The sequence below is a fragment of the Pipistrellus kuhlii genome, unplaced genomic scaffold, assembly GCF_014108245.1.
Source record: "Pipistrellus kuhlii isolate mPipKuh1 unplaced genomic scaffold, mPipKuh1.p scaffold_m20_p_41, whole genome shotgun sequence".
In the NCBI taxonomy this organism is placed as follows: Eukaryota; Metazoa; Chordata; class Mammalia; order Chiroptera; family Vespertilionidae; genus Pipistrellus; species Pipistrellus kuhlii.
The window spans coordinates 543472-567039 of NW_023425542.1; the positions used below are offsets into that span (position 1 = coordinate 543472).

Consider the following 23568-nt stretch of genomic DNA (forward strand, 5'->3'; position numbering starts at 1 on the left):
GTCTCCGGTAAATCACTTTGCCCACCTAGATTACTTCAACTGTAAAAGAGATGATACTGTACTTCTTCTGAGGGCTACTGTGAGGACACGATCAGATAACATATGCAATCATCTATTATATAATAAATGTAAAATAAGTTATCTGTGGAAAGAGCTGCCTCCCCACCTTCACCCCCACCACCTTTCCTAACTGAAAACAACAAAGTCTAAGAAGCAATACCTAAAATCTGCATGAGGTATGAAAGCTGTGGCTTGTCTTTTGAAAGAATTACACTGATCCTATAGAATTTTTTATAAAATTCTAGAAAACCAGTTTTCCCAGCTGACTACTCCACATAGTAGTAAAAACTGAATAAGGTGGGCTAAAACTAAGTCATTCTAGTCGATTTATGTTTTTCTACCATAAAATTGTCTTAAACTTTGGTGCTTCTTACTGGATATCCTTTGTGAGCATTAATAGATAGTGAAATACCAAAAAATAAAAACAGATTATGAAACAAATAAATAGGACCAAAAAGAGTATTAGTGAAAAAACTCAAAACAGTAAATCATTTAACCTTTTAAAAAAAAAAAAAATTCATATTGATTTTAGAGAGAGGGAGAGGGAGATATAGAAACATCAACAATGAGAGAGAATCATCAATAGGCTGTGTCCTGCATACCTCTACTGAGAATTGAGGCAGGAACCCAGGCATATGCCCTGACCTGGAACCCAACCATGACCTCCTGGTTCATGGGTCGATACTCCACCACTGAACAACACTGCCCTGGCCAGCCATTTTGGTTTTACAAGGAAGAGTGTGCTCAGAGTTCAGATGGTTTAACATGTTTTGTGTCAGTAATCTGTTTCCAGATCCTAGAAGAACTATGTTGGCTCACCATGGCATTCCATGAAGAGCAGAATTCTTACAGTAGATCACCTGTCTATTCATTACTTGCAATTAGGGTTTAAGAATCCTAGGTTTTATTCAAGACTAGATTTCATTCTGTGTGCTGGGTGGGAAGCCACTCAAAGGTGAAGGGTGAGGTTGTACCAAAATATGCATTATGGTTTATTTAAAATCACTCAGGCCCGTTTTATCAATATAATATATGGTAACCAGAGTGCAAGAAAGTGATCCTTACTTGAAATGGAAAACCTGAGGGATAGTGTGGGCAAGGGAACTGAACGCGAAACCATTGGATCCTACAATTTAAGTATATTTCCATGGTCTCATTTATTGCACCAACCAGAGATTTCACGCAAATTGTGAAATAAAGTCGTAAGAAGAGTGACTTACACACAAATAACTAAAACTGCAAAAGCTGGTGTCTGCCATTACCTCCATTTTATTTAGATACTAGAGGCCCAACATGCGAAATCACGCAAGACCCAGACACACCAAACTGGTGGGACCCCAGACCTTCCATGAACAAGTAGCTCGCCACTGGGTTTATTTCAGAAATTTGAGAGTCAAGTTCAAAAGGTTCCCAGTGACCCAAGATGGAACAATCTGAGTATCAACATGAATATTATAATAAACTGAAACATATAAACTATGTTTAATGGATTAGTTTACAATGACTCTTAAAAAAACACACAACCATTCAATTGATTACCTTTGGAGGAAAGATACTATGAAATGAAATGATTTGAAAACCTGATAAAAGAAATATTTATCCTGCTTTTGCTCTGTGACTATACTTGAGGATAACCAAATATTTGATGAGGAAGTTTATTTGTATAGAAGTCTTTCAGCTAATATAATAAATGCAGGAAGGGACAGGGGAGTAGTTAAAGGTTTGAAGAGAGAAGCTGTGAAATAGCCATCATGGAGAGTAAATAAACTTACAAGAAAACAGTAAGAATGGCAAGTAGCACTAAAGGTTCATTTGAAATTTGTGACCATAGATTTAAAGCAAAATATCACATTTTATGTAATTCTTTTTTTAAAATATATTTTTATTGATTTCAGAGAGGAAGGGAGAGAGATAGAAATATCATCAATGAAAGCATGTGCCCTTGACCAGAATCGAACGAACCTGGGACCCTTTGGTCCGCAGGCCGACATTCCATCCAGTGAGCCAAACAGGCCAGGGCTTATGTTATTCTTTAGCCAGGTGCAGCTGCTCTGGTACAGGAATGGACAAGATCAAAGTTTTGGTTTTAACCAGGTTTGGAATTTTGTTATGAAAGTATGATGGAAAGCTGAAACCGGTTTGGCTCAATGGATAGAGCATCTGCCTGCAGACTGAAAGGTCCTGGGTTCGATTCCGGTCAGGGGCACGTACCTTGGTTGCAAGCACATCCCCAGTGGGAGTGTGCAGGAAGCAGCTGGTAGATGTATCTCTCTCATCGACGTTTCTAACTCTCTCTTCCTCTCTGTGTAAAACCCAATAAAATATATTTTTAAAAAAAAGAAAGTATGATGGAGAGAAAGGAGGAAGGAGTTGAGGAATGCAGTGATTATAATGATGGATTATAGAAAATAAGCAGACTAAGATAAGAAGAAAGAATATAAGAGGATGTTTGGATCTTGTGATAGGATTTAAAGAATTGTTGCAATGGACAAAACAGAAAAAATATGGTGCAAAGATAGGAGGCAACAGCCAAAAAAATAGGATGCTTGCAATTAGGATTTAAAGATGGTACAGTTATTGGTAACAACAAGGCAGGAGTGGGGAAAAAAGATATTTGGAAGTAAGAAGAAAGGTTTTGGATTGATCTTTGACATAAAGGTCACTAAGAATGGTGAAAGGAGTTCAAGCAGAAAGAAGACAGTAAGTCAGACCCTAACATCTTCAATGGAAAAGAGAGCACAGATGGCTACAAAAATCAGGGGTCAAGTTTAATCTAGTGAGATGTATGTCAAAAGAGCTGGAAATTTTAGGGAAGAACAGTGGCCCAGAAGGGGCAAGGAGGAGGAAGAGAATTAATGACCTGCCCCTTGGCTCTGTGGTATGTGAAGTATGGGAGGAAGAAGAGCCATTACTTAGAGAGCTGCAAAGCAAGCAGCATCCTCAGGCAAGGTCCAGTGGGGGAACTCTACCTGAGCAGTATCAGTCAGACCACAACCTCAAGCTTACCATTAAAACAAAGTTTAGCCGAAACCGGTTTGGCTCAGTGGTAGAGCGTCGGTCTGAGGACTGAAAGGTCCCAGGTTCGATTCCGGTCAAGGGCATGTACATTGGTTGCGGGCACATCCCCGGTAGGGGGTGTGCAGGAGGCGGTTGGTCGATGTTTCTCTCTCATCGACGTTTCTGGCTCTCTATCTCTCTCCCTTCCTCTCTGTAAAAAATCAATAAAATATATTTAAAAAAAAAAGTTTACTTCACTGCCACTGCCATCTAATAGTTTTATTACATTCATATCTAATGAGTTAGTTTTATTTAGCTTCTTTGAAAGATGACATTATAAAATTTTCCATTTTCATTTACCTTCCTGTTGTAATTGAGCCAAAAAAAGTGCAAGGTATGTGTCTGATATTAATTCTGGACCCGTCAAGAGAGAATTCAAGTTGAACCACTGAAAAAAAAGAAATTGCCAACATTTAAATTAATATACATTGTAATTAAGAAGGAAATTTCACATTTTATGAATAGATATAACCCACCTAAGCTTATTATGACTGTTAAACTGAGATTTTTTTTAAATGCGATTTCAAAAACCTGAAACAGAATGTTAAAAATTTATCACTATTAAATCCTTTTTTGAAAAAATAAAAGTTTGCTATAAGCCATAAACTTTAAATCCCCCCCCCAAAAATAGAATCTGATAGTACTTCAAGGTACTATATTTATAGCTATAATTAAATCTCTTGTCAAAACCCGGTTCTAATCACATTATACTGATAATGATGGAAGAAAAATGATAACCACACACAGTTTCCCTACTACTGATATTTTGGTCAAAGATTTCAACTGTGAGAAAGCCAGTCTATTCTAGGAGGAAGATTTGTAATCACCAACACATTTTAAAAAGATCACTAAGCCACCACTGCATGGAATTAACATTATTTAATCACTGCTTCACCGGATTCCCAATTTAACCACAACGGACCACAAAAATATAAATTATAGCTGAAGTCAATAAGCCAAAATTGACATTTCTGTATTTGTCAAAAATAGAGTAATTTAAAATGTGAAAATTCAATTTTGAAGAACTAAATTTTAAAACCTCTCAAAATAATGGTATAAGTTTACATACAAGTCAATACAAAGGAACTTCTGGAATCTAATCTTTTTTAAGACCGTTTTAAAAAATCCATTGATTTTATACACAAAAAGTAAAGAATACTTGGTCATAATTGTCAAAGATATAAATGAAAGCTAGAGGTTAAAGCATCTTGTTAGTGTCCTGCCCTTGCTTCTCCTTAGAGTCCATTCCCATCCGGGTCTCTCTCTCTCCAATCTACCACGTCTCCTTCTCCACTCCTGCTCTGAGCTTCTCTGGGCAGACCTTAAGATGAAGCTGCTGACCATCCCACAACCAAGAGACTGAACATACCCATCGCCAAGTTCCTGCACCTTGTAACCCTCCTTTTTCATTCTTCTTTGCCTTCCTCATCTCCAAGCAAACAGTGGTTGACTGGCTTTCTGTCCCTACAGAATAGTTCGAATTTTCTACACTTTTATATAAATGGAACCATACAGCATGTAGTATTTTGTATCTACCTTCTTTCACTCAGCATAATTATTTGGAGATTCACCTGGGTTGCATGCATCAATAGTTAATTCCTTTTTCTTATATTAGCCCACTTTCAATAATAATCAGTCAAAGATTCAAAATTCTAAAAACAGATTTTAAGTAATTTCTGTTTCAAAAATGGAACCATGTATACAAAGGTAATTAGTAATTTTTTTTTAAAATAACAGTTTAAGTATAATTCTTAATCTTTATTTTTATGTTAATCCTCACAGAGGATTTCCCCCCCCCCCCATTGATTTTAGAGAGAGTGGAAGGAAGAGGGAGAGACACAGAGAGATAAACATCAGTGTGGGAGAGACACATCAATTGGTTGCCTCCTGAATGCACTCTGAGGATGGAGCCTGCAATCAAGGTGCGTGCCTTTGACCAGAATCAAACCCGGGACACCCTTCAGTCCATGGTCTTACCCTCTATCCACTGAGCCAAATCAGCCTGGGCATAATTCTTGATCTTTAAAAAGGCTTGTCCAGGCCGGGACCGGTTTGGCTCAATGGATAGAGCATCGGCTTGGGTACTGAAGGGTCCCGGGTTCGATTCCGGTCAAGGGCATGTACCTTGGTTGCGGGTATATCCCCAGTAGGGGGTGTGCAAGAGGCAGCTGATCGATGACTCTCTCATCGATGTTTCTAACTCTCTATCTCTCTCTGTTCCTCTCTGTACAAAAATCAATAAAATATATTTTTAAAAAGGCTTGTCCAAAAATTGATTTTTAAAAATAGAAATGATTTTATGTGGATATAAGTATTCTGTGGTATTTGGGAATGTGAATTTATCTTGCTGTGCTGAAGCAAACAGGGCTGAAAACTTTTATTCCCATGGAATACTGTTTCAGGTTTTGTGCTAAATACAAATCTATTAATGGAAGAGTTAACTGACAACATATTAATTACAATAAAACCCACTTTAACCTTTTTTTTTTTTAATTCTCACCTGAGGATATGTTTTTATTGATTTTTAAAGAGGGAGAGGGAAAGGAAGAAGGAGAGAAAGAAGAAGGGAGGAAGAGAGAGAGAGAGAGAAACATCTATTAGTTAGTTGCCTCCCATACCTACCTTGACCAGGGATCGAACCTGCAACCTTTTATATGATGCTCCTACCAACTGAGCCACCCAGCCAGGGCTGCCATTGTCTTAAATAAATAATTTTTCTTGTGATACAGCTAAATTGTACATGGTTGTCACAAATAGATAATAGAAACTGATACTGTCTTTTAAAATAGTACATTTCTATCTATCAAGATTGAAACTATGCTACATATATACACGAGTGGTGAGTTTCTTCATCAGATCCTGAGCCTCCAATACTCTAGAGTCTAGACCACATGTGTCAAACACAAGGCCCGAGGACCAAATCCGTCCCGCCAGGCCTTGCAATGTGGCCCGCACCGCGCTGTCATCACTGCACTCCGCTGCGTTTCCATCACAATGACAGTTTATGACTGTTCAGTAAACCATTCGGCCCGCGATTTAGGCTGGATTTTAGATTTTGGCCCCTTCTCTGATTGAGTTCGACACCCCTAGTCTAGACTGTTGAACAATTTAGTTGCAAATGAAGTACAGAATAAGAAAAAAATACAACAAAGGAGGAGAAACATTACCTGTTTTCCTAATTTTCTAACTGTAAACCAGTGTTCTTTATAATTGCATATAAATGATCTTTCATTTCTAGAAAAGGAAAAAAAAACAGACCCAATATTTAGTTGAAGTATTAGTGTTCATATTCATTTTTTGTCTACTGGTAATTGTTATATAAAACTTATGACAATTTAAGATTATGTTTACAATTAAGTATCAGTAATTTTTTTTTTAATTACAAACAATTGAATCCCTCTACACATCTGGGATGCTGTGCAAAATGAAGGCATCACACAGCACTATAGGATCAGCTCTGTGCTACACACACTGGGCTGCAGGAAGGCTTAGAGGGCTCATGTTCATGGACATCTCCAACAGGAGAAATAGGGAACGAAATAGGGCGCATCCAAACAAAACATTCAAATATATTTTTCTTAAGAAATTATAACTTTAAAAATCAAATTTGGGGGAAAAATGTAGGAAAAACAGAATAAATCTTACATGGGATCAATCCCGAGTCTCTGATACTCTGGACTGTTGAACAGGATTAGCTCTAAACCCCAAACTTTCAAGGCATTGCTTATAACCTGTTAAAAAAAAACATGAGCTAAACCATTCAATTCCAAATGTAAATAGGAAAAGCCACGTTAGTTGTGCAAACTGGACTCATATATCAATTTCCCCGGAAGGCTATGGCGTTTTCAAAGTGTGCGTAAGATATTTCACTAAATCTATAAATAACATACAGACATGGCATTTAAAACGTCTTTTTAACTCTAGGTTTCTGGGATATTCCAGAGAACCACACAATTCCTCGCTAAAACTGCCTCAAAAGTCCGGATGTATATTCTTAAAACTAGTCCTCTACATACACATGATAACTTGGATGCTATGATCCTGCTACAGAAAAGTTATATTTCTTTTTTAAAAAAATATATTTTATTGATTTTGTACAGAGAGGAAGAGAGAGAGATAGGAAACTAGAAACATCGATGAGAGAGAGTCATCGATCAGCTGCCTCTTGCACACCCCCTACTGGGGATATGCCCGCAACCAAGGTACATGCCCTTGACCGGAATCGAACCCAGGTCCCTTCAATCCCCAAACCGACGCTCTACCCATTGAGCCAAACCGGTCTCGGCCAGAAAAGTTATATTTCAACTCACTACCTGATATGTCAACAATAGTGATAATAATTATGTCTATTAAAATGAGTTCTTTCTAGGGATTTAAATGAAGTTTTCATAGATTTTAATCTTCTGTTATTATAGGTCTATAATTTTAGAAGACAAAAAAACAAAAGATAAACCTGGTTATTTCAAACTGTCTAGAAAGAAATACTAGATTTCTGAAAATTCACTACCTATGCTAGGTAGCTGACAAAGCAGCAAGTGAACTTGGTACTAGCAAACAGATGTGAATCAGCACCAAGGGCAGCGCCACACACCACAAAGGACCAGTGCTGGGCTCCTGGGACTTCCATTCTAGCCCGGTAATAGGAAGGGCTAGGGAAGCACTGAATGGAAATGCTGGTGAATAAGGAGTCCAGGGCAGTGCAAGGGGAATGCAAACAAATTATCTTCAGAAGTAGATCCCTCAAGAGAGGTTCCAAAAGAACTCAGAATACACCTCCAAGGTGTTAGAAACACAATGAAAGACACAGATAAAAGAATCTCACAATACTGCTTCCTTTGAATTCTATGGGTGAATATATGTTTAAAAAGAAAAAAAAAAAGCCCCAGACCATAATAAAATAATCCAGTGTTAATAGGCCGATTAAAAGGGAAGACAGTGAGGTGTTGCATTATCAAATTTACACAAGAGTTAATAAGTTTAAAAGACTCTGACTTATTGAAATTAAGGTTACTAGTATCCTTATAAGCCATAAACTTTAAATCCCCCCAAAAAGAATAGAAACTGATAGTACTTTAAGGTATCTTTAGCAAAATTAAATAACCTTTCAAAAAAAAGCCTATTCTAAAATGAAGATTCTACAATCCTAATTTTCATGTTTATCTATATAAAAATTTAATACTTTAAGAGTACAATCTTATACTTTTAGACACAATCCATTCGAGGAACTTCTAAAGGTCGTATCATTATAGTGACTATGAAATGCTGTAAGAAGATACTTCTATCCATCATTCTCTGAACTTAAACACAACCTGGGGCAAAAATAGCACTTTGTATTGCTGTGACTACTTACTTGAATAGAGAAAAAACCACTATCATCCATATTCCCAGAAGGCTGCTGTTTAATTCGGAAAGGTAGTTGAGGCAGGGGTTGAGGGTGGAGAAAGAAGGAAAAACTGTCATCAAAGTGTGTATTTAAAATAACATTTTGTGCATTCTCATTTACAAAGTCAGGAACAAAGTTATAATTAACAAGTCAGATCCCAATAGGGAGAATAGTTTGTTCTTTTCTAAACAATACCCACATTTTTTCTTTTTCTTTTTAATACCCAGGTGTGTTTGTGTTTTGTTTTTTTTCTCAATCCCTCTACGTCCTTAAACACTCTCTCCCCCTCATCAGAGCTGTCTTCCTGCTCTCTCTGAGTCTTAATACCCACATCAAAAAAAAAAAAAAAAAAAAAAAAATTGGCAAGTTTAAAATCAGTACCTGTATAAACGTGCGATAGTCTTCACTAGTTACTCCGCCTTCTGCCATCCTCATCCTCTCTTCTTCATCTAGTTGATGTGCAATAGAAGATAATTCCACAGGGCTAAAATATTCTCCTTGCAATAGATTATTCAAGCAATGCTGAGCACAAAGTGAGCCTTCTTGCTAATATTTCCAAAAGAAAAAATTCAAATGTGGCTTGATAAACAGATTTGTTTATCCTTAAAGAGGAATTTAATGATAACTTCTTAACTGAACTGAACCTCTCTAGCTTTAGACAAACAGGACTAACAAAAGGTAAATGCATTTTTATTTAACATTTATTTTACAATTCTGCCATTAGTGAAACCACCATAACTTAGCTATATAATAAAAAACTTAGAATGATTTATATTAAACAAACATCTATGAAATACACAAAATCTCACATTTTACTAAAAATTACTCTATTAGCACTTAGCCTCCTTCATTTTCAGTGTCTAAAATAAATTCACTCAAGATTCCATAGCAAATTACTAATGCTGAAAGGGAATTTTCATCCCTAGAACATTTGTTCTTTTAACAGGATAATGTCTACTTGATCTAAATGCTTGTTCATGTAATTTCATATCTCAAGAGCTGACACAGGTAAGAAAAATCTGTTTGAATTAATGAGGCCTCATACTGCACAGGTGAGGTTTCCTTCAGGGAACTCTGAAGGTAATATACACACCGGGTGGTGCAATGAGCAAGACTGCCCAAAAGGCATCCCTGGAACTCACTTTTGGACAAGCCAACATGGGGGGCTGCATCCAAGCTCAGCTCCCCATGGCATCATTGACTTCCTGTTATGGGCGTAGGGGAGTACAACTTCCCATGGGCCTTCAGGTGCTGGGCAGGTGGCTTTTTTACATATATGACAACCCAAGTATATATCCAGACCTCCTGGCACTGAGAAGACTCATCAGCCCTCTCCCTGAAATTATGATGCTTTCCAAGCTTGCCCTTTAGAGAGAGAGACATTCAAGCCCTGTCTTCGTAGCTTAGTGGTTGAGCGTCCACCTATGAACCAGGAAGTCATAGTTCGATTCCCAATTAGGGCATATGTCTGGGTTGTGGGCTCAGTCCTCAGTGTGGGGCATGCAAGAGGCTGCCCGTTAATGATTCTCTCTCATCATTGATGTTTCTATCTCTCTCACCCTTCCTCTCTGAAATCAATAAAAATCTATTTAAAAAAAATAAAATAAAAAGAAGAGACATTCAAGAATAAATGAGATGCCTCCTATGAACCAAGACCTGGGGTTGCCTCTCTGTGGGATGATGGCAGCAAGGAAAACACGTTTCTCCTGCTAACTCTAGAAAGTTCTCCTTTCCCCTAACCCAGTCTGCCTGTCTAAGCATGTTACACAATAGATAGTGACCCCAAAGAACAACATCTTGCAAGATACATATTCTTCCTGATCAATTAATGTTCTAGGAACAAAATTCAGCTGAAAAAGATATAAGGAGCCCTAGCCTAGTGGTTCAGTTGATTGGAGCTACGTCCCATACATCAAAAGGTTGTGGGCTGATTCCCGCTCAGGGCACATACCTACGTTTGGGTTCAATTCCCAGTTGAGGGTGTGTATGGGAGGCAACTGATTGATGTTTTTCACATTGATGTTTCTATCTATCTCTCCCTCTCCCTGCCTCTCTTTAAAAAAGAAATCAATAAACATCCTCAGGTGAGGATTATAAAAAAGATATAAGGAATACATATGCAATGGAATAGGAAAGCAGCATTGAGACAGTTTGAGACAGGGCCTGAGATAAATTTATCTTCATAACCTGGTATGGTAGTGAAAGAGGACTTGTTTCCACTTCCCTTTCCTTCTACTCTCTTCCTACCACCAGAGAATCACTCCCACCAAACACTGTAATGCAATCCGAAGAACATACAGACATCCTCATTATATTCTGCTGGAAAATTACAGGAGGAAAAAATCACAAGAGGAAAGCCAAATGGCTAACACACACAAAAAGGTGCTCAACTCGATTACCATTAGGGAAATATATACAAAAACCACAATGCGCCGAAACCGGTTTGGCTCAGTGGATAGAGCATCAGTGGACTGAAGAGTCCCGGGTTCGATTCCGGTCAAGGGCATGTACCTTGGTTGCGGGCACATCCTCAGCGTGCAAGAGGCAGCTGATCGATGACTCTCTCTCATCAATGTTTCTAACTCTCTATCTCTCTCCCTTCCTCTCTGTAAAAAATCAATATATATATATATATATATATTAAAAAAATAAAAAATAATAAAACCACAATGCATTACTACCACACACCTCCAAAATGGCTAAAATGTTGAAAAGTACTAGACACATCAAAACTATCATTTGCTACCAGTGAAAGTGTAAATTAGTATAACCACTTTGGAAAACTATTTGTAATACCTACTAAAGCTTAACATGCACATATCCTATGATCTAGCAATTCTACGACTAGGTACAGGATATAAACAAAAGAAATGACGCCTGGCCTGTGTCGCTCAGTGGTTGAGTATCGACCTATAAACCAGGAGGTCATGGTTTGATTCCCAGTTAGGACACATGCCTGGGGTTGTGGGCTTGATACCCAGTGTGTGGGATGCAGGAGGCAGCTGATCAATGATTCTCTCTCATCATTGATGTTTCTATCTCTCTCACCCTCTCCCTTACTCTGTGAAATCAATAAAAAAAATATATTAAGCCGAAACCGGATAGAACGTCGGCTTGGGGACTGAGAGGTCCTGGGTTCGATTCCGGTCAAGGGCATGTACCTTGGTTGTGGGCATATCCCCGGTAGGGGGTGTGCAAGAGGCAGCTGATCCATGACTCTCTCTCATCGATGTTTCTAGCTCTCTCTCTCTCTCTCTTCCTCTCTGTATAAAATCAATAGAAATATATTAAAAAAACAGAAATGCAAAATTATGTTCATCAAAAAACATGTACAAGAACGTTCAAAAAAGCACTACTTATTCATAAGGACCCCCAAATTTGAAACCAGCAAAATGCCCTTCACATATGATAGATTCATTCATTGTGTTATATTCACAAAGGAATAGTACACAGCGATGAAAATGAATTAACTACAACTACCTGCAACAATATGAATGAATCTCTCAAACCACGTTTAACAAAAGAAGACAGTATATGATTCCATTTACAAAAGTTCAAAAACAGGCAAAACCAGTCTATAATGTTAGACTAGTGCAGGGGGTAGGGGCAGGGTTGGAAAAAGACAGGGAAATACATGTTTGTTATTCAATCTCAGTATTATTCACACATATGCTAACTTAATGAGAATACATTGAGCTGCACTCTTATGATTTGTGTGCCCCTACATGTATTATATTGAATTTAAAAATTCCAACAACAAAAAAGCCTCTGCTAAGATACAGCTATTGCACACAGCAAGAGTTACCTAATATGGTCACCAGACAATGTATTTTCTGGGATCAGTCCTAATGCAAATTTTTCCTCCTGCTGTCATACCTCAGTTTGGGGCTCTTAAACTATGGTTACCATACTTAAACTACATATAGAAATAATGACATCCAAATATTTGATATGAAAAAGGAAAAATAAACACTTGTCTATAAAACTGTATCGCTATAATACCATTCTGTATTTTTACTATGCTTTAATGAGAGAAAATAACACACTGTCCAGCCCAAATTTTAAAAGCACTTTTTTAAAGTCACAAGATGAATCAAATGCTACATGAACCCCCCAAAAAACCCTCTTAAGATTATGCATCCCCCTCTCCACAAACAATCCCTAGTCACTTCTTCCTCGTCAAGCGTCAACCAAAGCTGAACAGAAGTTCCCTTTGCTACAGTTTAAGTTCAGAGGTGTTGGAATTCCATGATTTGATTTTATTTATTTTTTTTAAGTATATTTTATTGACTTTTTACAGAGAGGCAGGGAGAGAGACAGAGAGCTAGAAACGTCAATGAGAGAGAAACATGGACCAGCTGCCTTCTGCACACCCCCTACCGGGGATGTTCCTGCAACCAATGTACATAACCTTGACCGGAATCGAACCTGGGACCTTTCAGTCCGCAGACCAATACTCTACCACTGAGCCAAACGGGTTTCGGCGGAATTCCATGATTTTAGTCCTAGCTTTGTTTTGGGATTAGAAGATAAGCAAAATGAATCTCCAGCTTTACAAAACCACAGAAGGATGAAGTCCCCCTCTGCCCTCAATCTTCAGGACCAACCGGACACCAGCTCAAATCCCCAGAGAAACTACTGACTTCAGGTGCGCTCCACCCAGTCAGCCAAGCAGCACTTCATCTCAACCAAGTTATACTAAGGCCCATGCCTTCTGAGGGTCAGCAAACACGAGCATCCCAATGACAACAAGGCCAGCACTTCTACAAAACAACATGCCAGGCAGTATGCTGAGCACTCACATCTCTGAGGTGGACACTTATTATCCTCACACCAGAGGAGGAAACTGGATCACAGGTAATAAGTAACTTACCCAGATCATACAAGTAGTAAATAAATGGCAAAGCTGGGCTCCAAACCCAGGCAGAGTCTTCAAGTCTGTGTTACTACCACTACCTCTGCCTCTTACGTATTTACTAAACCTCAACTATCCTGAGGATGGCTAAGAACCAGTAATCACAAAAGGGCATCATAGATGTCATAAACTCAATGTTCAGCATCTTTTCAGTATTTCCACTAATTTTAAATATAATCCCAGCAAGTGTGGGTACCATTCTCAGTTTACATTACATAAAAGTACCAATTCAGATAGCACAGTGAACTCACCAAGAGCAGTCAGCAACCGAAGTGATAAGCCTAAAATATTTACAGAAAAATTGTGTAGACACACAGCACCATATATATCTTAGAAGCTCCAAGAACTCAATGTATTCAAATATTTATTGAGCACCTACTATGTGCCGAGCACTAGCTTAGGTACTGGGGATGCAACAGTAGGCAAATTTGCTGAGTTTATATTTTTACTTAATAAAAGGACCCTCAAAGTGACAACTCTAAATATGAGGGAACCAAGATTCCAAGGGGAAGTGCTTGCAGATCCTTTTGGGCAGGTATCCAGAGTTGGGTTTTTGGCTCTCTGAACCCAGCTAGCAAGGGCTAAATATATGTGGCTGGAAAATGGCATATTGAGCTCATACATTCTAAGAAGGGACTGTGATGAGATTAACAACGGGCCTTATGATTATGGGTGCATCCCATACTCTTGAAATATGCCTGAAAAACTTTAATTCAAGAGCCTTAATTTGTTAAGTACATATGTTTATAAGGGTAAATATATTCCTGAAATATCTTTAAGCCGATAACTGAGTGACTTAATTCATGTAAACAGATTTCTATTAGGCTATAGGTCAACTTCTTTTGATCCATTGGTTCACTGAAATCAATCTAAAATAGGTAACAGTCTATATTTTTAAAATATACATTGCACAGTTCTCAAGAAATGGTGTGGAAAATGTTTAATCTTCCATGTTGAAACATTTGGTCTTATACCAAAACTTCTGGAAGTTAGTAATAAAAATATGTACATACAGGGTTAGCTTTATCCAGTCTCCTTAGCCAATTAACAAAATTTCTATTGCCCAAGTTTCACATATCATGTCAAACAAGTCAAGATTAATAATACCTATACCACTGAGTCCTTCCTCCCCACACATAAAATTAGTCTATCCTAGTGCCAAAAGTTTTCTTTACAGAAAATAAGAGCTCCCTAGCTGGTCAAGGTTGTGGGCTCAGTCCCCAGTAGGGGGTGTGCTGGAGGCAGCCCATCAATGATTCTCGTCATTGATGTTTCTATCTCTCTCTCCCTCTCCCTTCCACTATGAAATAAATAAAAATATATATATTTTAAAAGAAAAGCATTCCATTTAACAACTTTAAATGTATGCTCTTGCCTCCTTAGTATTTATCTGATTGCTTTACTTGATGGTGGTGTGTGTGTGAATCTTTTCAAATAGATAAGTGCTCATTTACAAGTACTTAACAAGACAAAACCCTCTTCCCTCCTACTAAATAAAAGCCTCACCAGCAACCCGCTCAAAAAACGTGAAACTCTTATGAAACAAGGTATCATGAGTGCCAAAAGTTTCACTCAAACCTACATAGCTATTTAATTGCATGTGGGGAAACACGAGCTTCTCCGCGTGCCACACACAGTATCTTTCAAGTTCCAGGTCATGGAAGAACCAAAACAAAACAGGCGGGGCGGACCACGCTATTATTCCTCCAGTCCAAGCCGGGAGACCGAAAAAGAAAACTGGTTTCCTAATCCGGCAAGATGGGGCGACCGAAAGAAACGAAACCTAGAGAAATTAAACCCACACCTTTTCGTAACAAAAAACTCTCGTGACGACTTCCCCGTGGACGTGCCTAAATGCCAGGCCCTCCGTGGGCTGGAGCCACGCTCCCCGCACCCCGAGTCTCACGGAACGGGTGCAGGAGCGGGACCTGAGCACGGCCACCCCGAGGAGCTGGGCGAGTGGGAGGCTCCAATAGGACACTGAGGAGCCCGGAGAAGGAAAAGTTAATTCTGCCTCGAGGAGGACTGATAAGAGTTGGCAGGATCGAGGGAGGTGCCCGAGAGGTGACGAGCTACAACCCACGAGTAGAGGGGGGAGAAAGGACTGGAGAAGGAATCCCACGGAAAGGGGTGGGGGGGAGATGCGCAGAAGCAAACCCACTGGGTGCCACCCCGTCTCCCGTGCCCCGCGGCGCCCACGGCTCAGCCCTCACCCCCTCCCGGCTTCCCGGGACTTCCCAGGCCCCAGGCCCCCTGGGCACCTCGGGCACGGGCACGGGCCTCAGGGGCGGAGAGAGTGCAGTGAGGGCTTCCGTGAAACTCCCCTCCCGAGGAAGGTCTCCCCGCCCCACGAGATCGGGATGGGGGCGCCGCGAGCCCCACCCAGCTCCGTGGAAGACGGCCACACCGCGCCCCACGCCCGCCCCGGCGCCGCCCGCAGGTGCCCCCGAACGCGGACACTCACTTTCTCGTGGAAGATGGACTCCATGTTTATTTGTCTGGAGCCAACGGCCCCCGCGCTAGACCACCCCCTACTGCTCCGCCCCCGGCCCGGCCCCACCCCTCCGCCCACCCGGCCCCGCCCCGCCCGGTCCGCCCCTGGCCACGTGTCTAGCGCGGACCAATCATCACCGAGGGTGATAGTCACGTGGCGAGAAGAGCGCGTGAAAGCCGGCGGTAAAAAGCGGGGACACGTGACCTATGTGACTGCGTCCTCCTATCCACTGTTAGCTGGCAGGCCAGGGGGTGCTGCAGCGCCGCCTGCGGTCTGGAGGATCTTCTCCACTTCCCACCCATTGCTATGGATTCTTAAGGATCTTCCAGGTTCTATGTTCCTATGTTCTTTTTTAAAAATATATTTTATTGATTTTTTTCTTTTTTACAGAGAGCAAGAGAGAGGGATAGAGAGTTAGAAACATCGATGAGAGAGAAACATAGATCAGCTGCCTCCTGCACACCCCCATCTGGGGATGTGCCTGCAACCAAGGCACATCCCCTTGTCCGGAATAGAACCTGGGACCTTTCAGTCCACAGGCCAACGCTCTATCCACTGAGGCAAACCAGTTTTGGCAGGTTCTATGTTCTTTTTGTTTTCCACTAAACTTCGTACTTTCTACTTATCATACCTGATGATAATTATTTAATATATTTCTCCTCTACCCCCCACTGAAAGCCTTATTAAGAAACAGGGATCGCCGAAAGGTTTGGCTCAGCGGTAGAGCATTGGTCTGCGGACTGAAAGGTCATGGGTTCGATTCCAGTCAGGGGCATGTACATTGGTTGCGGGCACATCCCTGGTAGGGGGTGTGCAAGAGGCAGCTAGTCGATGTTTCTCTCTCATCGACATTTCTAGCTCTCTATCTCTCTCCCTTTCTCTCTGTGAAAAATCAAAAAAATATATTTAAGAAAGAAAGAAAGAAAGGAAGGAAGGAAGGAAGGAAGGAAGGAAGGAAGGAAGGAAGGAAGGAAGGAAGGAAGGAAGGAAGGAAGGAAGGAAGGAAGGAAGGAAGGAAGGAAGGAAGGAAGGAAGGAAGGAAGGAAGGAAGGAAGGAAGGAAGAAAGAAAGAAAGGAAGGAAGAAAGAAAGAAAGAAACAGGGATCACCCAGCAGGCATGGCTTAGTGGTTGAGTATCTACCTACGAACCAGGAGGTCGGTCACCAGTTGGAATCCCTATCAGGGCACTTGCCCTGGTTGTGGACTTGATTTCCATTGCAGGCATGCAGGAGGCAGCTGATCAATGATTTTCTCTCTCTCTCTCTCCCTCTCCCTTCCTTTCTGAAATCAATAAAGAAATATATTAAAAAGGAAACAGGCATCATTGCCACCAGGAGTACCTAGCACTTATGTATAAAAATTATAGTCATTATGGGACTTACTGGAGGGTAGGAAATTTTCTGAGCTTTGCATATATTAATGAATTTATTATAGCAATGCTTGAGGCAGGCACTATGATCCCTATTTTACACAAGAGGAAACTGAGGACAGAGGGGATATGAACAGCACATTGTCCAAGGTTCTGGGCTGGGGTCCAAATCCAGACACCTTGTTATTAGCATTACGTGTTCAGGCACTGAAAAGGAAGTGTCAGCAGAGGGATCTCACGTGGCCCTAGTAAAATTAGGGTTGGGGATCACAAGAGTTTGATGAAGCTGATGGTGTAGAATAGGATATCTTGCATCTTGAAGCCAGGTTATGTGGTTATGTTGAATAATGGTTGGATATCTATAATAATAAAAGAATAATATGCTAATTAGGCTGAAAGACCTTCCAGACGACCTTGCTACAACAACTGGTGCCAGGCTAGCCAAGGCACATGCGATGTGATTGGTCGGGGGCCCGGCCATCACCCAATGATTGACCCAAAGAGGGAGGCCCAGGCCACCAACTGGTAGGCTGTGGCGGGTGGGCAGGACCTCCCTCTTAGAGGGATGCCTGGGTGCCAGAGGGAAGCTGGTGCCAGCAGCCAAGGGGGAGGAAGGCCTACTCTTGCACGAATTTTGTGCCATTGGCCGTGTGTGTGTGTGTGTGTGTGTGTGTGTGTGTGATATATATATATTTATGTATATATACACACACATAGTCTGGAGTGCAGGAGGCTGGTTCAGTTGTGGAACAGGTAGTTGACATAGAAAAGGCTACTGACAGCACAGGTGTGAATAAAATCACCAACTGGGAAAAGGAAAAGACTGAGAAAAGGATCTGGAGCAGAGCCCTGAGAGTAGAGATGTACCAGCCCAGGAGAAGGGAGAAAGAGCAGGAGCATGTAATATTATGAGAGCCCTGAAAAGGGAATGTTTCAGGGAGCAGCCATGTCACTGCCAATGGGTCCTGCTACATAAGGACAAGGGCCCACTAGTGTTTGCTGCTATGGAGACCACTCGTAACGTTGGTGAGTGTGGGTTCAGAGGAACAGAAGGAGCAGTGGGAGGTGAGGAAATGGAAGCTGCTAGTGAGGCCCAGGTGCTCAGGGGAGGAATCAGTTGCCATTTATTCTCTCCATGCAGCCCACAATCCTGTATGGTATTGGGTAAACAGTCCATGTTCTTAAGGAATTGTGGCTCAATTGGAGAAACAAATCATGGTCTCATGAAGAGAAAAAATATGCAAAGCATTTTTTCTGATTTTCTTTCCATGTAGAGAAACACATATTGTGTGTGATGTGTAGGTGTGTGCATATATATAATACAAATCTCTGGAAGAATGTGCAGGAAACCCAGAGGTTAGCCTGTTTGAGATGGAAAAGGAAACCAGTTTTTTAAGGATCAGAGTTTTACTCCTTATGTATTCAAGAGCTGGTACAGAACAGTGAAATGCATGAATTCTTTTTGACTCATTGGCCCGAGTATTACACTAATTCAGTAGGAGAGGTTAGAGCTAACCAGGAGGGCTCCTGAGACAGGGTAGACAGAATACATGCACTGCTAGTACTTCCTATGTCAGCTTTTCTCTGACCCACTTCATTACAACTGTTAACAAGTGAGAGTGCAGACGTTTGTCTTCTTCAACATTGTACCTTTTAAACTGGATTTTGTTACTAAAAACCAAATAGCTTAGAAATTTTAACACTGAACATTTTAAAACTTGTCAATTTGTATCTTGCGTTCCGACAAGAATTAGTGATAATCAGGGTGTATTATTTCATTGCAATTTTATGTCTGTACTCAATCTAAAACTAATTTCCCAAGAAAAGGTAGTTGAACATTAATAGGTAACATATATATCCATTCATGAAGCCATCACAATCAAGAAAACGTACAGTAATATATCCACTGCCAGGTGTCACTTTGTCAGTCTTCCTCCCGACTCCTTTCTGCACTGGATTAGTTTGCAGTTTCTAACATGTTATCTACATGAAATCATTTAGTGTGTGTGCTCTTTATGTTTGGCTTCTTTTATTTAGGATAATGAACCTGACATTCATTACTGTTGTATCAATAGATCATTTCCTTTTATTGCAAATAAAATCTTAGCATCCTCCTTTTAAAGCTCCTTTGAAGCACATGGTTTGAAAATAATTTACTGAAAAATATCTGAGGAAAATACTGGCTACATGAGTATTACTGTGATCTAACGTAGAAAATTAAATACTAGTTGTAAAGTTAACATCAATGTACACAACTAGACAATCTAATTATTTTGAAAGCTAGTGTACCTATTACTTGAAATGTGAAAGATTACTTTGACATTAAAAGGACTACATTCCAGCCGAAACCAGTTTGGCTCAGTGGATAGAGCATCAGCCTGCGGACTGAAGGGTCCTGGGTTTGATTCCAGTCAAGGCCATGTACCTTGGTTGCAGGCACATCCCCAATCCCCAGTAGGGGATGTGCAAGAGGCAGCTGATGGATGACTCTCTCTCATTGGTGTTTCTAACTCTCTACCCCTCTCCCTTCCTCTCTGTAAAAAACCAATAAAATAAAAAACAAAAAATAAAAAAAGGACCACATTCCAAATTGTTCAGTTTTTTTATTTTTCTGATAATTTACAAAATGTGGCCATTCTGTAACTCAGCCACAGCCTTCACTTCCAGGTGACTTCTTCATTGGGTCTCAGTTCTCTGTGTGGAAAGAAAAAGTATTAAAACTTTTATGACGAATAAAAGGAAAAGTCAGAACAATATAAATTCAGTATTTTATACTCTATTAACCCATTTAATAGATTTTATGCTAATCCAACATATTCTATTCTCTCATGATTTTAAACCTTTACCATCTTTTCAATTATATTTTTCCAGATTAAACTGTAATTTCTTTGTCTTCATATAAAAACTCAATGAGCTTATTTATTGTTTCTAGACCTTTTCCAGCTCATTTTATCTTTCTTGAAATCCTTGCTTGTGAATCTCCTCTGCAGGGACTGTGACTGCTGCTCAGTTCCAGTCCTCTGAGCTTCCTCCTGCCAGCTCACATGCAGGGGCAGACTCCCTACCTCCTTATCTCCAGCTCCCTGCTGCCAGACACAATGGAACCAGGCGGCTACCAGCTGCCATCTGGTCATTCAACCACCAAGTCTAAAGCTCTCAGGCTGTGATGCTGAGAACAGACCACCAAGCCACACAGCACCATTTATTTCTGCTACACCATGACTTAAATAAGATGGTATGTCATAATATATGTGAAAGCTGTATATAAAGTAGGCCTTGGGGGGGCTGGTTTAATTTCAAGCAGTGCTTCCATATTAAAAAGTAGTCTAAATTCCAAAAAAGGGGGATTTTTTAAAAAATCTGAAATAGTCTGATCATAAGCTGAAGACTTGTTTATATTCCAAATATAATCATGCAGTTTTATGCATTCATTAAACAACAAACAAGACTACAAAATATCACTTACATCTAAGTCCTTGGGGTAAACCCTTGTTTATTTTTGTTGTATATGATACTAAGAATACTTCCAAAAGCTGGCTGTTGGTTTAAAAATGCCCAAACTAACCTTTTAAATAACAAACTCTTGTTCCGGAAGGCAGTTAGCTTTTCTTCACTCTTTCTGTCTAGATAACATCCAACGACAAATCCCATAGGGACAAGTATATGTACCCAGTGGTCACGCACAAGCTGAATTAAATTCATCCTGAATGCTAAAAAAAAAATAAAAAAAATAAAAAAATAATAATAAAAATTCAGAAATATAACTGACTTTGAAATATCTTTTAAATTGCATCTGAAACAGGAGATAGTCCTGAATATAGGAAGAGATATTAAAAGCATAAGCCTCTTGACCTGATTGGTTTGGCTCAGTGGATAGACAATAGTGTTGGCCTGTGGACTGAGGAATCCTGGCTTCCGGTTAAGGGCACCTTTCTTGGTTGCAGGCTCCTCCCAGGCCCTGGCCCGGGAAGGGCTCATGCAGGAGGCAACTAATCCTGTGTTTCTCTCACAGAGATGTTTCTCTCTGTCTTTCCCTCTCTCTTCCACATTCTCTAAGAATCAACGGAAAAATATCCTCTGGTGAGAATTAAAAAACAAAAGCATAAGCCTCTTTAAAATTGCTTGGCATCAGAATACAGTATACAACTTAAAACTATTGGCATTCCTCCAACATGGCCAGAAGCTACTTTTGTCTGGCTCTACTCTGAGCAGATGTGATCATACAAGCCCTGAGGTTCTTGCTGAATAAAAGTCTTATGAGAGTCCAGGTAAAGACAGGGACTGATCGATATGAGAATTCTATACATTTAAAACCCAGAGCTGGATTCAACCACCTCAAAGGAAACCTGATTCCATCCCTCAGAAGTAAATGGCTAACCTTAGTCCCAGAGGTATTTCACATTACAAGTGTAAAACCTCCAGTTTCATGGGCTGTGGGAGCAGTAGCACAGACATACTTTTCCTGTGTATTTCATGGCGAGTGGGTGACCAGGGAAGACAATGATTTAAGGACATAAAACTGAGCTAGGGTGATTTCTTGGAAGAATGGACAGGAGTGGGAGCACAGACAGGCTTTCCAGCTCTTGGTCATGGGCCCAAGACAATAAGGGAGAGGGAGGGCCTGGGAAAGGCTCCAATGAGACAAGAATGGGTTTGGATGAAGAGGGACGTGGCATGGGTGCCCATGAAGGCACTGTACATACTGGGGTGGGAAAAAGCAGGTTTACAGTTGTGAATGCGAAACAAAGTTTGTTCCTGCGTTATTTTTTAAATTACTGCATTATTTTCAGTAATACATAGTGAAATATATTGCATTACGAACTGTAAACCTACTTTTGCACACCCTGTATTAGTGTCGTCTTTATATGAAAACTCTTAAGAAAAATTTTGCTCTTACTTCAGAACTGGGAGTAGCATGATATCCCTGGGAAAAACAACAAGAAACAAAACGAGTTGGTTTTTATCTTATGGACTCAAGGAATCATAACAGATCAAGCAGCTTTGCCCACCTCTAGGAAGAGCTGACTTTGCAGTCTCTATGAGGTACTATTCTTAATGCTTTTGTTAATTGCAACTCAATTAATCCTCTCAGTATTAGACAAGTTTTCATTACTAAAGGTCACCAATGCAGTCAACCTATTTTTTTATTATGAGCAAATCCAGGGTTAATGGATTTGTCAAAGGTCACAGATGCAGCAAGTGGCAGAGCTGGGATTAATGGGCAGTCTGCCTCCTCGAACCAAGCTCTTTATTTATGCTTATTGTCTCTTACAGTAAGCACAGAGGTAAATATTTACATAATTCTCCACTTCATCTTATTTTCCCTAGTACATATTTTTTCTTCAACCCAATTTTCCTGCTTAACTTCTAAAAAGAAAACTATCTGGTGTGAATTTTTGCATTCCGAATTCACGTTGGAAAAATAAAGATGGATATATGTTTACACACACACACACACACACACACACACACGCACACACACACTTCTACTTTTTAACTGTTCCCCACAGCATTTCATATGTATTGATCAAAAGTGTCGACTTAGCCAACGGAAAAGAGCGCTGGATGCGTGGGGAAACTGAACTCCTTGGAGTCACCTGTCTGAAGGGCACATGCACCCAAGAAACTAAGCACAAAGTAAACATTACATTTTTGTAAAAAGCGCACACCAGTCTGTGGAACGGTCTGCTCCAGAGGGTTTGAGATTTACGAGAGAGAGGGGAGAGAGAAGAGAGAGAGGAGAGAGTGTCACGGGGAAGCAGAGGCTCCCTCCAGGCTGCAGCCCAGCACGGCGTCCCCGCCGCCTTCCCCTCGGGTCGGCCGGGGTAGGACAGCCTCGGGGGACCCTTCCTAACAGCCCCGAGGGGGCAGGAACGGGCCCAGCCGTGCACCGGAGGACACCCCCACCTCCCTTTCCTCCTTTCGTCTCCTCGGATATGAAACCGGGGGAGGCCAGGCCGCCCCAGCCCCGGGGAGACCCAGACTACAGCCCCCCGCCTCCCCTCCATCGCCCGGGGCTTCCCTAGGGGCGCACCCCGAACCCACCTGCGGCCTCGGTGCCAGCCCGACCCCAAGACCAAGGGCAGATGCACGTCCAACCTCCGGCGCCGGCGGAAGCTGCGGCCTCGGAACACGCCATTCGCAGCGCCGGCTCCAAGGTGGGGGGGCACCGCGATATCATACCTCTTTTTCCTTTCCATAATCAGCTTTTATCCTATTTTTATTAGATCTAACATATTAAAAATTATTTTAAAAGTAAATCTTTTAGGTCTCCGGGGACGAGACGAGGT

The 23568-nt window shown here is 40.8% G+C and overlaps 2 protein-coding genes across 5 annotated transcripts in view; both read right to left on the reverse strand.

Moving 5' to 3' along the window:
• The window catches only part of ATXN3 (ataxin 3), a 39609-nt gene extending 23632 nt beyond the window's left edge, over positions 1-15977 (reverse strand). For 3 of the 4 annotated variants that reach the window (XM_036411603.2, XM_036411605.2, XM_036411609.2), the window contains exons 1-6: positions 15880-15977; positions 8882-9046; positions 8468-8512; positions 6763-6848; positions 6285-6351; positions 3418-3505 (exon numbers count right to left, since the gene is read on the reverse strand). In XM_036411603.2, the coding sequence (XP_036267496.1) occupies positions 3418-3505; positions 6285-6351; positions 6763-6848; positions 8468-8512; positions 8882-9046; positions 15880-15903 (475 nt within the window). In that variant the 5' untranslated portion in view covers positions 15904-15977. Of the gene's footprint in view, positions 1-3417; positions 3506-6284; positions 6352-6762; positions 6849-8467; positions 8513-8881; positions 9047-15879 lie in introns of those variants that run through there. The other variant, XM_036411606.2, reaches the window with a different exon arrangement.
• A 3888-nt stretch (positions 15978-19865) lies between these two features.
• NDUFB1 (NADH:ubiquinone oxidoreductase subunit B1) lies at positions 19866-23493 on the reverse strand. Its single transcript, XM_036411610.2, is given in 4 exon segments — positions 19866-19972; positions 20844-20988; positions 23324-23445; positions 23447-23493. Coding segments are annotated over 4 exon segments (336 nt in total). The 5' UTR covers positions 23479-23493; the 3' UTR covers positions 19866-19935.
• Positions 23494-23568: the final 75 nt, after the last annotated feature.